The sequence below is a fragment of the Eptesicus fuscus genome, chromosome 5, assembly GCF_027574615.1.
Source record: "Eptesicus fuscus isolate TK198812 chromosome 5, DD_ASM_mEF_20220401, whole genome shotgun sequence".
In the NCBI taxonomy this organism is placed as follows: Eukaryota; Metazoa; Chordata; class Mammalia; order Chiroptera; family Vespertilionidae; genus Eptesicus; species Eptesicus fuscus.
The window spans coordinates 33,822,457-33,836,226 of record NC_072477.1 but is presented as its reverse complement, the minus strand read 5'-3'; the positions used below and the strand labels follow the sequence as shown (position 1 = coordinate 33,836,226).

General features: G+C 44.3%; 1 protein-coding gene across 1 annotated transcript in view; it reads right to left on the bottom strand.

Moving 5' to 3' along the window:
• Positions 1-13,770, bottom strand: part of CCDC175 (coiled-coil domain containing 175) — a 58,308-nt gene that overhangs the window by 37,129 nt on the left and 7,409 nt on the right. Inside the window, exons 4-6 of the mRNA XM_028141642.2 lie at positions 11,317-11,452; positions 7,790-8,018; positions 1,605-1,727 (exon numbers count right to left, since the gene is read on the bottom strand). Coding sequence (XP_027997443.2) covers positions 1,605-1,727; positions 7,790-8,018; positions 11,317-11,452 — 488 coding nt within the window. The remainder of the gene's footprint in view (positions 1-1,604; positions 1,728-7,789; positions 8,019-11,316; positions 11,453-13,770) is intronic.

The window sequence follows — 13,770 nt, the reverse complement described above, 5'->3', positions numbered from 1 at the left end:
ATCCCCTATTGTCTCAGTCCACAGCCAAAATGTTGTTTTCTAATATCAAGCAATAACAATAAACTTTACCAATGTCTGATCTCCACCAAAGCCCTTCGAAGTAGGTAGTAGTATTACGCCACTTTAAAATTTTCATTTTTACTGATTTCAAAGAGGAAGGGAGAGGGAGAGAGAAACATCATCGAGCCCGCAGCCCAGGCATGTGCCCTTGACCGGAATCAAACCTGGGATCCTTCAGTCCACAGGCTCTATCCACTGAGCCAAACCAGCTAGGGCTCAACCTATTTTATAGGTGAAAAAACTTTGGGCTGATAGAGCCAAGGTTTGAATCTAGGTATCTTTGCCACTCAAGTCTGTGCCTTAAACACTATTCTCCACCGGTAAGGTAGGGTGGGGGTGGGCAGGCTAGACTGGGAGAGAGGAAAGGTGACATTTTCAAGCCTTGTCTCATTTGGCCTTAGAGATCTCTGGGGTACAGGTTAAGGAGCATGTGCTTCATTTTCCCAAGCTAGAACTCGGAGGGCACGTGGCTTTGATTTATGAGGTCCAAACTAGAGGTGTGTACTTAGGGGGCATGTAGATCAAATCTGTTTTATACAATCCCTACCTTCTCCTTTGAGTCCAGCCTGATTCACGCTTCCTTACTATGTTGATATTTAAAAAACAGGTAATGATATTCTTAAATATATTTGGGAGGGGGGGGGGAATTTTGACTTGACCAATGTTTTGTAATTGGATGTCATAACCGATATAACTAAAATGATCAGGACCACTATATAGAAAACATAATGGAATTAGCTGAGCATTCTGATAAGTGTGATGTTTCAGTATTACTGTTGCCCATACATAGTTTCACATGTGTTTGTCAATACAGATAGAAGAAATGAAGACTCAATTCAAGTCAATTCAACTAATTGTGATACATTACCATTCACTTCTCTTTTAATTAACATAGTAGTGGTATTATCATTAACGTTTTCAATTATAGTCACAGTTTTCTAATTTTTAATTATAGTCCAGTTTTATAATTTTTAAAATAAGGATGATCCCCACAAAATATTTAACATAGTACTGGCTTTCACTCAATGTTATTAATATGTTAAAAAAATAGAACTGCAGAGTTCTCAAGTATTTTCTAACTTGAATAAACAAATGGTCCCCGTTCCCTATTATGTTCCAGTACCCAATATAAATGGAGAGACTAAATTCTGTTTTATCGCCACATATCCAGAATTAAGGAATCTGCCCATGGTTATTTCTTTTGTTATGTAAAATAAAGCAATATCATAGAAATGTTACATATGGTATTGTATGCATTTTTTAAAAATCAGTTTTACAGTATTTTGGTCCATCCAAATGCAATCTGTACCTAAAGCATGCCAAATTTCTTTCTTCCCACCATATTCCTGAAGAAGAAAACACAATTGCACTACAACACACTAAAGTATCAGAAAATGTTAACATGACAAAAATATTCTTCCAGAATGATGTGAACATAAATTAAAATCAATTCCTTTTAAAACGCCTGTTACCAGTCACAGTAAAGGTAGTGTATATTGAGGTGCCCGGGTCAGGCTTGAAAAGCATAGTTTATCCTTTCTTACCAATGTGCTGGTAGTAACTTTTTCTCTTAAGTTCAACTCTTTAATCCTTAATTTATCCAATTCTTTCTTCCTATGAAAAGCTTCCTGTTTCTTAGATTCACAGATTTTTTCATATTCACTAATCTGTAGTGATAAACATAAACCAATGAAAAAGCTTAAGAGGGCAACAAAGTTTAGAAACTTTATTTTTATTTTATCAATCTAATTCATATTCAATCTAAGTATATCAACAATAAATAATAACCAGCCCTGGCCGATGGCTCGGTTGGAGCATTGTTCTGTACACCTAAAGGTGGCAGGTTCCATCCCAGGTCAGGGCACATATCCAGGATTCAGGTGATACCCTGTAGGGGGCACATGCGGGAGGCAACCAATCGATGTTTCTCTCTCACATGGATATTTCCTTCTCTCCATCCCTTTCTCTCTCTAAGCTCAATAAAGAAAATAAATTAACACTCTCCCAGTCTGTTCCTTGCAGATCCAGGGGGAAGGGACTAGACAAAGAAAGAATGCACGCATGTCCAGTAAAGTCTAGGTGGTCTAGGGAGGGTGATTACCTATCAGTCACTGGGAGCAGGTCACTGGCCAGAATAGATGTGGCTATTGCAAGGGCGCAAAACCTGAGACACAGAAGCTCCTGAACAGAGGGAGCTCTCGCTCTTGTGGGACTCTTGTTGTAGGGGGTGTGCCCTCACGCTCTGCACTTGCCCACATGGCCCACAGACATGTGGAATCCACACACGATGAACTGATGGACTGGAATTAGTCTAATGCTGTGCTGGACTTAACTCTACCAGGGAACAATATAAAAAATACAAAGTAATACAAAAAATTCAATGAAACTGAGAGTTGGTTCTTTTAAAAGACAAACAAGATTGATAAACCTTTAGCCGGACTCATCAAGAAACACAGAGACAGGACCCAAATAAATAAAATCAGAAATGAAAGAAGTAAAGTAACAATGGACATCACAGAAATAGAAAGGATTATAAGAAAACTAGTGACCGGGTGCAAGAAATTTGTGCACATTAAAAGGGAATTAATTAGAGAAAATATTTAAAATTGCTATTTGCCCTTTCTCTATCATATAAGTGTCAGAGATGAAAGAAAATTAGTAAAATGTATATGAAAATCTTCCTCCTGTCAGAGTCTGGGGTGCACCATGGGACCCAGAGTCAAGACCCCACCCACCCACGTGCGCCTCGAAATCACGCGAGACCCAGACCCAGCCGGCCCCACCCCCATCAAGCCCCCATGGGTGGGGGGCGTGGCCTCTGGTCACCTGGCCCGGGCCAGGGGGTGCACCTTGAAGTCCCCTGGCCTGGTGCCGAGGTGGGGGGCATGGCCTGAGGTCCCCTGTCAAGCCCCGCTAGGTAGGGGCACAGCCTCAGGTCCCACTGCCCGGCGCTGGGGTGGGAGGTGCAGCGTGTGGTCCCCTGTCAAGCTCCGCCAGGCGGGGGGCACAGCCTCAGGTCCCTGCTGATTGCTCATTAAGGCTCATTACAGGAACTTGGCCTCTGCTGTGGGCACAGCCATCTCTATTGTTATGGCGCGATGGTCAATTTGCATATTCCCTCTTTATTAGATAAGATATTGCAAACAACTATATGCCAACAAACTGGACAACCTGGGTGAAATGAACAAATTCCTAGAAACATACAATCTTCCAAAACTGTATCAGGAAGAAGACAAAAACCTGAATAGGCCTGATAACTGATGAAACTGAAGCAGTAAAAAACGAAAAACAAAAAAAGTCCCAGCAAGCAAAGCCCGGGTCTGGACGGCTTCATAGGTGAGTTTTTACCAAACATTCAAAGAAGAACTAACACCTATCCTCCTCAAATTATTCCAAAAAATTCAAGAAGGAAGACTTCTAGGCTCTTTTTTGAGGTATTATCCTAATTCCAAAACCAGATAAAGACACAACAAAGAAAGAGAATTATAGGCCAATATAAACTGAAAAAAAAAAAATCTCATTTACCACTGCAACAAAAAGATACATCTTGGAATAAATTTAACCACAGAGGTAAAAGACCTATATTCCGAAAACTATAGGACATTAAAAAAAAAAAAGAAATAGAGGAAGATACAAACAAAGGAAGAATATACCGTATTTATGGATTGGAAGAATGAACATCATCAAAATGTCCACATTACCCAAAGCAATCTATAGATTCAATGGAGTCCCTATTAAAATACCAATGGCGCCCTATCCGGTTTGGCTCAGTGGATAGAGCGTCGGCCTGTGGACCAAAGGGTCCCAGGTTCAATTCCGGTCAGGGTCATGTACTTTGGTTGCGGGCACATCCCCAGTAGGGAGTGTGCAGGAGGCAGCTGAATCGATGTTTCTCTCTCATCGATGTTTCTGGCTCTCTATCCCTCTCCTTTCCTCTCTGTAAAAAATCAATAAAATACATTTTAAAAATGAGTAAGTAAATAAAATTAGTAAAATAGCAATGGCATATTTACAAATCTAGAACATATACTCCAAAAATTTATATGGAACCAAACAAGACTCTGAGTAGCAGCAGGAATCTTGAGAAAGAAGAACAAAATTGGAGGGATCACAACTGGATATAAAATTATACTACAAAGCTGTTGTAAACAAAACAGCCTGGTACTGGCCCAAGAAAGGCATATAGATCAGTGGAACAGAACAGAGAACCCAGAAATCAACTCAAGCCATTACGCTCAATCAACATTTGAGAAAGGAGGCAAGGGAATACAATAGAGTAAAGACAGTCTCTTCAACAAATGGTGTTGGGAAAATTGAACAAGTACAAGCAAAAAAAATGAAATTTGACCTTCAACTTAGACCATACACAAGAATAAAGTCAAAATGCATAAAAGACTTAAATGTAAGTCGGAAAACCATAAAAGTCCTAGAAGAAACCATAGGCAGCAAAATCTCAGACATCTCCCATAGCAATATCTGTGCCAATACATCTCCTAGGGCAGTGGTCGGCAAACTGCGGCTCGCAAGCCACATGCAGCTAGCGAGCCGCAGTTTGCTGCTCTGTTGACTAGTGAGTTTGCCGACCACTGTCCTAGGGCAAATGAAACAAAGGAGATAAACAGATGTTTAAAAATAAAAAGCTTCTGCACAGCAAAAGAAACCATCAACAAAACAAGAAAGCCCACTGCATGGGAGAACCTATTTGCCAATGATACATCTGATAAAGGGTTAATTTTCAACATATATATATATATATAAAGAACTCATACAACTTAACGAAAGGAAGATAAGAAATCCAATTAAAAAATGGACAAAGGACCTGAATAGACATTTATCCAAAGAGGACATAAAGATAGCCAAGAAACATATGAAAAAATACTCCAAGTCACTAATCATCAAAGAGATGCAAATTACAATGACAATGACGTACCATCTCACACCTGTCAGAATGGCTACCATCAACAAATCAACAAACAACAAGTATTGGCGAGGATGTGGAGGAAAGGGAACACTAATCCACTGTTGATGGGAATGCGGACTGGTGCAGCCACCATGGAAAACAGTATGGAGCTTCCTCAAAAAATTAAAAATGGAACTGCCATTTGACCCTCTAATCTCACTTCTAGGAATATGTTCTAAGAAGCCTGAAACACCAATCGGAAAGAATATATGCACCCCTATGTGCACAGCAGTGCTATTTATAATAGCTAAGATCTGGAAACAGCAGCCCAAGTGCCCAGCAGTAGATGAATGGATAAAAACAGTCCTGGACGCTGTTCTGCATGTGGTGCATTTACACCATGGAACACTATGCAGCTGTAAAAAAAAGGATCTCTTACCCTTTGAGACAGCTTGGAGAGACCTGGAGAATATTATGCTAAATAAAGTAAGCCAGTCAGAGAAAGAAAAGTATCATATGATCTCACTTATATTTGGAATCTAACGAACAAAATAAACTCATGAACAGAATAGAGCCAGAGACATAGAAGCATGGAACCACTGTCCACGCATAACTCATGGACACAGACAATCATGCAGTTACAGGGGGCGGGAGGGGGTGGGAGTGTCACTGGGGAATAAAAGGGATATCTGTAATATTTTCAACAATAGAGATACATTTTTAAAAAAGATGAAGGATGGAGGAGAGGATGATGAGCCACTGAATTAGTCTTGGCTACTGTTCTGCATTGGTAATTCCTACTGCATGAGATAACAAATGCCCTTACAGTCTAAGCCAGCCTTAGTCAGGGCTTCTGCCGTTTGCATCTGAAAGCGTCCTAACTGGTGCCAATCTCCAGGGAGATCACCATGGGTAAACACACCCCTACCGGGGTCCAAATCCAGCCACCACCTGTTTTCCTAAGCTGCTCTCACACCTTTAGGTGTTGTTTGTGGCATCGTTGTGGCAGAGACTGTGTGGCCCACAAAGCCCTAAACATGTACCATCGGACCCTTTTAGAAAATGTTTGTAGACCCCGAGACTGACTATTCACATAAGAAAGAACCTGTCAGGTTTGCAAATTTCCTGTTTCGAGCTCCTCTGTGCCTCCTTTTTGCATTTTAACATTTACATTAAAGAATAAGAAGGGGGTGGGAGGACTTCCCCAGAGCGTGTAAAATGAAGTCAGAAACTCGTCCACGTGCGAGGCACGCCAGGCTCTGTTGGGAGTGCTGGGATACAGCATGAAGGACACGGACAGAATCCCCGTCCTGGTGGGATGGACAAAGCACTGATCTGCGTATCCGCTGCCACTGCTGCAGGACCCATCAAGTCCCAGGGGAAGTAAAGAAAAGGAACAGGGCTCCCCACTTCTCACCCCCGACCCAGCTGTGCCCACACAGACACACCCCACGTTTGGCCCCTGTGACTTAAGTGAGCCGCTCCACTTCAGGGTCTGGGGGCTCAGAGAGAGGAAGAGGGCTGGCAAGAGCGGGGTGACCGAGTGCTGCTCAGCAACCTTGTCAATACGGCACGAAAACAGTAAAATGCCTTTTGGTTCTTATTGTCCTGAAATTCCCATTTCCTAGGCATAGTAATTGCCAAGTGAGCCCTCACTGTTTTTGAGACACGGATGTCAGCTGACTCCAGCACTGCGGTCAGGCTACCAGCGGCTTCGTCCCGCTAACGTCCTGCTGAGGTCCTGGGAGCTGGGCTTTTACAAATTCAGGTTAGAGGCTGCAGAGGGCCCAAGGGGCTTCTTGCCGGCTCCTTCACAGAGCCCATTCCAAGGATGACTTAAGCCTGAGCTATCGGTATTCAGAAAGGATGATCCATGGTTTTAGTGTAAAACTATTCCTGAAAGACACAGTGTTGCCGCCCTTAGCTACTTCCTGATGGGAACAGAAGCCAAGGATGTCAGACACTGTTGAGCATATTCGGCTGGGAAGCAGGGGCCGTTTGCTTCACCGGGAAGCTACAGCTTCACACCTGAAGAAATCGCAGCATTGTCCCTCCCAGGGCGTCAACACCCTTCTCTTCCCCACCCCAGGACCCGATTGTGTGTGGAGCAGGGGGAGATATGGACATGCTCCGTAAAGTCAAAATGGTGGAGAGGAGGTGCCTGACCCTAGAGCCTGTCAGTCTAACCTGGGAAAGCCATCATTGGACCCAGCTGAAACCTTAGAAAGCTAACTGGTTATTTTGAACAAGCTCCTGGTTATAATCCCAGGAGACAAAGATCTCTCTCTCTCTCTCTCTCTCTCTCTCTCTCTCTCTCTCTCTCTCTCTCTCTCTCTGTCACTCAGCAGGTGCAGCAGGCTGGGGCAGGGCTGAACTTCCCAGTCCTGCCATAGAGACTCCGTCGAAGGCAACCAGATGACATGGAGGCAAATTCCTGGTCCCTATAGGGCTGCCTAGGAGCCAGGGGCCGCCCCAGTGACACAAACCCTGTCACTCATATTCTATCTCATGAACTGAGATGCTGCTATACAATTAACTGTCTTTCCCAAGGGGCTCCCCTAAGATTCCCACCTGCAAACGGGATAAAACCCCCAAGACAAAGGACCGGTGCATGTGCTCTCCCTCCGGGGACCATGTCCACACCTTCCCCTTCCCGTCCTCTTCTCCCACAGGCACGCATCTCCTAAACTCTAAGGATCTCTACTCTACTGCCCATCCCCGTGTTCATAGAAGCGCTAGCTAGCCTGGAGGACAGATAAATTATTCCCCATTTCGTGCTTGAGATTCTGGACAATTCTGTACTACAAAAAAATAAGTCATGACACTTACCTGGTCACTCAACTTTTTTTTTTTCTTCAAATATTCTCCTCGTTCTTTCTCTATTATCTCCTCTATAGCTTGAATATATTTCTTTTGCAGTTTTGTTTCTTCCTTCTCCAAGTTTATTTTTGTATAAGTCTCATTGATGTAAATAGTGGTCATGGCTTTTTTTTCCATCGCATGGTTGAGTAACACAACAAGCTTTTCATGCTGCTTCGCCAGATCCTTTTGCTGTTCACTAGGAGAGAAAAAAAAAAAAATCATTCATGGCATGAAAAGTATGGCTTTTAGGAAAGGAACTTAAAGTCTATTTGGTGAGATCAACCGCCATAAAGGGGGAAATTGTACGGCACACTGATTTGAGAATTGTATCTGTAATCGCCTAAACGTGGTTGAAAGGAGGACAGATGGATACACAAGTGTTAACCTTGTCACTATTTACCGAGTAAAACTATCACATGGTCCTGCCTCACCACACCCATCCCCACATAGCAGGTAGTGTCTATGGGATATTTTGGGTTAAATATGCAGGGATTCAAAAACAGTTTGGAGCAAGTAAGTAAAACCTGGCCAGACAAAGGGTTTGCTATGTAGCACTGCCATTATCTATCGTATCATCCTGAGATCTGTAGTTAAATCCAAGAAATATAAACATCCCACCACCCCACCGGCCACCTTCTGATGCCATGGCCCTGCAGGGAGGACCCAGGAGAAAGCTCGCCTCCCTCCGATGGACAGGAGTTCGGCGAGGGGAGGGTCCCTCTTCACTGTTCAGGGGATACTTGAAACCTAATGTGAACCTTCTTATCTTCCACCAGCTGCAGCCAAATCTGAGTTCAAAAGGAGACAATACCTTCACACGTCAGTTGGTCACATTCACTGGAGGGAGACTTTAAGACTGCTAGAAACATCTACCCCAGGGCTAACCAGAAAAGATTTGTAGAAGGAATAATTGCCACAATTTCTGAGACAGGCCAGTAAGCCAGGACAAGTGGAATCGAGAAACTGAGACAGATAGTTGAACAAACTGGCTGAGAAATTTACAGCCAGACACATAAGGTCATCTCCCTGGAGATAACATCCAGCCCTCGGTTGTATTTCAGCTCCAGGCCCAGAAAAGCAGCAAAACCAGGTGGGTGATGCCAGGGCCGGCTGCAGTGACCAACCCCCCGCCCTATCAGTAGAGACCGTGACCCTGGAAGAGCACTCCTGAAAACTGATGAATTTTCTGCTGAAGCCACTCATTGAGACCTCCCCTAAGATTCCTGCCTGCAAAAGAGAGATGAAAACCCTCAAGACAAAGGACCCTGCATGCGGGCTCTCCTTCTGGGAGCATGTCCACGCCTTCCCCTTCCTCCTCTTCTTCCCCCACAGGCATGCATCTCCTAAACCCTAAGGAACCACATGAGGCTTACAAACAGTTCGGGGGAGCGGGGGGGAGCGGGGAGAGCAATGGGCAGTGGCAGCTCTCACCTGGGGTAGCCTAACCCTCTGAACCTGTCTCCAAGGCCCCTTTTCTCTGACTTCCCAGTGAACCAAAGCAGCCCAGCCGAGGCTCTCCTGTTGCTGCTTCTATGCTAAGCCCTTATTTCAGTGTCCCCAGCTTTGATCAACGTACCCTCATAGTCACCTGGACTTGTGCTGTGAAATCTTTCCTACACAAAGTGAGAAACCCACACACTACTGGCCAGCCCTAGGCAGACCCCCCTCGGGCCAGGTCCCTGTCTGATAACATTACTATATATTTTTAAAAAGCTCCTGCAATGCACAAACTTTTTTCTAGTCTCCAGGGCTAAAGATTTTGGTTCAGGTGGTTGTGTGCAAAGGTTCAGGAAAATGGAAACGGATTGTTGGTAAGTTCAATTTCCAGAGGTCAACTCCATCACATAAATGCAATAAAAGGAAGCCCAGGCTAGAGGGAGTCAAATCCTGGGTGCTTTGTGGTCTAGTACAGGAAGGCTTCTAAGAATGAATCGAACTAGGGATCGAGTAGCCTCAGGGAGACAGAGTGAAACAAAAAAGTCAAATGAAAAAACGCTAACGGGGAGCACTGGGGCGGGCGGAGGAGCGAGCCCTCAGAAACCTGCCATGCCGCCTAAGGAAAGCAAACCAGAGAGCGTGCAGGGATCCGGCTTGCCTGAACTGTCCAGGAGAGGGCCACCTTCTTTGAAAAAGGAGCGCAACACACAATTGTAGCTTGATGATACCATATCATCAAGCAACCCACGTTATGTTTGTAATTTGCCTTACCATAAGGATTTCTCTACAGCAGCGATTCTCAAAATGTGGTCAGGACCTCCCAGCAGTGGCAACATTACCTGGGAACTTGTCAGAAATTCAAATTCTCACCCTCACCGCCACCAAGTCAGAAGTTCAGGGGGTAGGTGTCCCCAGCAATTTGCGTTTTCACAAGAACCCCAGGAGATTCTGACGCACAATGAAGTTTGAGAGTCAATGGTCTGTAGGGGTGTGATGGTTGCTGGACGGCTAATAGGAGTATTGCAGCTTGGAAATGGACAGTCTAGTCTACGTGGCAGTCTCCGGCAACCGTGGCTAGCATGCGCCACGTACAAATCTGCGTTGTGAAGCCCCAACAGGGGTTGAAGAATGAGCATTTCTCAAACTTATGTGACGATGAACTTTCTTTTTCATGGAGCATCTCCCGGAACAGGTGTTCTGAGAGCCTACTTCCGGAAATCGAACCTAGGGCCTTGTGGTCTCCACCCTATTCCTCGTGCTTTGAAATCTTGTGCACCAAGCAATCCTCTGATTATTTTAGCTTCCCAAGAGGATTTTCCCCCTAAGATGAGGGCTCTTTGAAAACTTCTCATTTTGACAAACTGACCTTCTAATATTTACACATTAGTCTTGCAAATTTGCTCACAGTACTGAGTTGTTCTTCAGAGGTTTATTTTTGCTTTTTCTTTCAGAATATATCTCTTCCTCCATGAGATGGGAAAATCAAGACTTGTAATCCCCACTTAACAGATGGAAAAAATGAGGCCCCCAGGGGCAAAGTGCTGGCAACACAGCTAGGAATAAAGGAAAGAGACTAACAGGTGTCAGGTCCTCTCTGGGGAACATAATCCAGTCTTGGATTATGACTATCTTCAAGGAACTAAACTAGCTACAATCTATCTGGCTTGATGCTATATTTACACCCAGCAAGCTTTCTTCCTTTGGTGGGTGGAGTTTGTAAATTTTAATTTTACTAAAATGGAAACCATGTGCCTCTGCCTGTGGAGGCGGTGTGCAAGGCACTGTGGGATTTACGTGCAGAAGCTGCTGCTCAGAAGCTGGATTGCCTCCAAAATTTTATAGGTCGCCTGACTGTAGGGGTTGAAGATTTTCTGCTCTCTTCCCCAGATCTCTGCAGCCATCACACACCCTCATCAGCCCGAGTCATCTTCTACAAGTGATTTCCACCTCTTCTCTAGCCTTGCACCAGTTTGGGTCAGAGGACAAAGCCCTTCAGACAATCTTCCCACTCCGGCCCCAGACCTCAACTCCCTCAGGTATTGAACCGAAGTACCTACCCCAGATCTTGATTAATTTCTTTCAAATCAGCCAGTCTTGTCTTCAGAAACTCTATTTCATTATTTAACCTTGCAATTTTCATCCGTAATTGTTTTATCTCAAACAGGTTTAATTTGCGAGCAGCGATGACAAATTCTTAAAAGTAAGTGGAAATGTTTACTGTTATTTGAGAAACAGCACAATTGTAGATACTAGCTTTTCAAATCATGGGCAAATTGCCTTTCTTTGAAATATTTTTTAAATTGTGTTCCTGTAACACAAAACCTCTTCTTTACCCCCTTTGGACCCTCTCAATCTTATCTATCAATTATTTCCCTTATTTTAGCTGCTGCTATGGTAACCAGCTTTCTATGGGCTCTGAGCAACTTGAGACTGGTGCATCTGACAGCACCCAATGCCTGCTTTTTCCATCCACTCCTCACCTGCTGCCTGACACTTCCCTGTTGCCTCTATCATGGGACTCTTTTTTCTTTTAATTTTAAAATATGCTTTTATTTATTTGAGAGAGAGAGAGAAAGAGAGAGACAGAAATATTAATGAGAGAGAAACATAGATGGGCTGTCTCCTGCATGGGGATTGAGCCCACAACCCGGGTATGTGCCCTGATTGAGAACTTCCTTAGATACCCACACCCATGCAGGTGGAACCCAAAGCGCAGAGGTGGGGCAAAACATTGGACCAGCGATCAACAGGCGCCTACTAGTACCTGGATGGTCCTGAGAAGAGGTAACTGTGTCTTAGGGGCATGTTCTCCTACTTCAATAGTTGCATTTGCCAACAGTCAACATCATATTGTTCCCCATATTAGCTCTCCCTTCTCCCCACTTTGGTCTCCTTACCCCTCTCTCCTCCTCCTTGAATTGTACTGCCTAATAAAATAATAGTGCAAAAGCCATTGCCTCTGGTTCTGTTCTCCAGGGAACCCAGTGTGTTAAAAACATACACTAATTATTCACCAGTAAATAACAACTCAGTGTAATCACGTGAGACTTCAGAAGACTACCTCAGTGCATGACAGACAGATGGTAACAATGCATGAATTCTGAACACTGCTGTTTAGCAAAGTCCCAGATGACCCATTTCTACACATAAAATTTCCTAGAAATGAACTGCTATCTTCCCTGAGAGAGTTGGGTTATTTTTTCTAGGCTACTAGTTCAATTGTTCATTGTAGCAGGGCTTCTCAAACTGTCTCACATCTGCACAAGCAACACCTGGGGATCTTGTTGAAATATAGGTTCTAATATAGCAGGTATGGGATGAGCATAGAGACTGCATTTTGTAACAGGCTCTTAGGGGATGCTGATGGTGCTGATCCAAGAACCATCTTTTGAGTAGCAAAGCTTGATTCATAAGGCCAATTAAAGTTACTTGGTTAAGTAGTCAGCATGTATCAAGGATCTTATAAGCGCATATGGTATTTTTTTTCTTCTAAAATATTTTTTTCCTGATTATAAAACTCAACCTAGAAAATAAAAAAGCAACCAAAGAAAATAAAACAAAACAAAACACTCTTAATTCTGCCTTTGGCGAGGATTTTTCCCAAGCATGATTCTTCTCTGCATGTACAGTTTGTTGTATTTTCCCTGCCAACTTAGACTAACATTGTGCATGTTGTTTTATAACCAACTGTATCACTCAGGGTCCAATTAGGTCATAGGAATCTTATATAAGTTGATATAAAATGATCCTATCTAATAAAGAGGGAATATGCTAATTGACTGTCCCGCCCTCAAAGATGGTGGCGCCCATAGCCAATAAGGAGGGAATATGCTAATTGACTGCCACACCCTCAAAGATGGAGGTGCCCACAGCCACAAGATGGTGGTGCCCAGTCCCCTCAGCGCACCCCCGCCCCCCAGCCGCCCAGGGCCAGCCTGAGGTGCAGGCAAGCCTTGGATGGCGGCTGCCCAGTCACCCAGGGCCGCCCAAGGCTCAGATCACCAGGGCCGGCCAAGGCTTGCACTGCCGGCAGTGGCAGCAGCAGATGTGTGATGGGGCATTACCTTCCCCTGATTGCCAGGTCGCCTCCTGACCTTGAGGGCTCCGGGACTGTGAGAGGGGGCAGATGGGGTTGAGGGACACCCCCCCTCCAGTGCATGAATTTTCATGCACCAGGCCTTTAGTTGACTATAACAGGATTAGAGTAATGAGGGAATGAATAGCAAGAAAATAAAGAGAACTCTAAAGAATTCAAGAGCAGCAGACATAAGGAACAGCCACCATGCCCAGGGCTGAGACAAGAGTGCCCTAGGACAGTGGTCGGCAAGCCGCGGTTCACCACTTTGTTGACTAATGAGTTTGCCGACCACTCTCATATACTACTCTTTACCTCTTTGCACACAATATGCCACAATTGCCTAATCCTCACAGCTTCCAACTACACAGTAACATTTAGTCTAGTCCAGTGGTCGGCAAACTCATTAGTCAACAGAGTGGCAAACCGCGGCAGC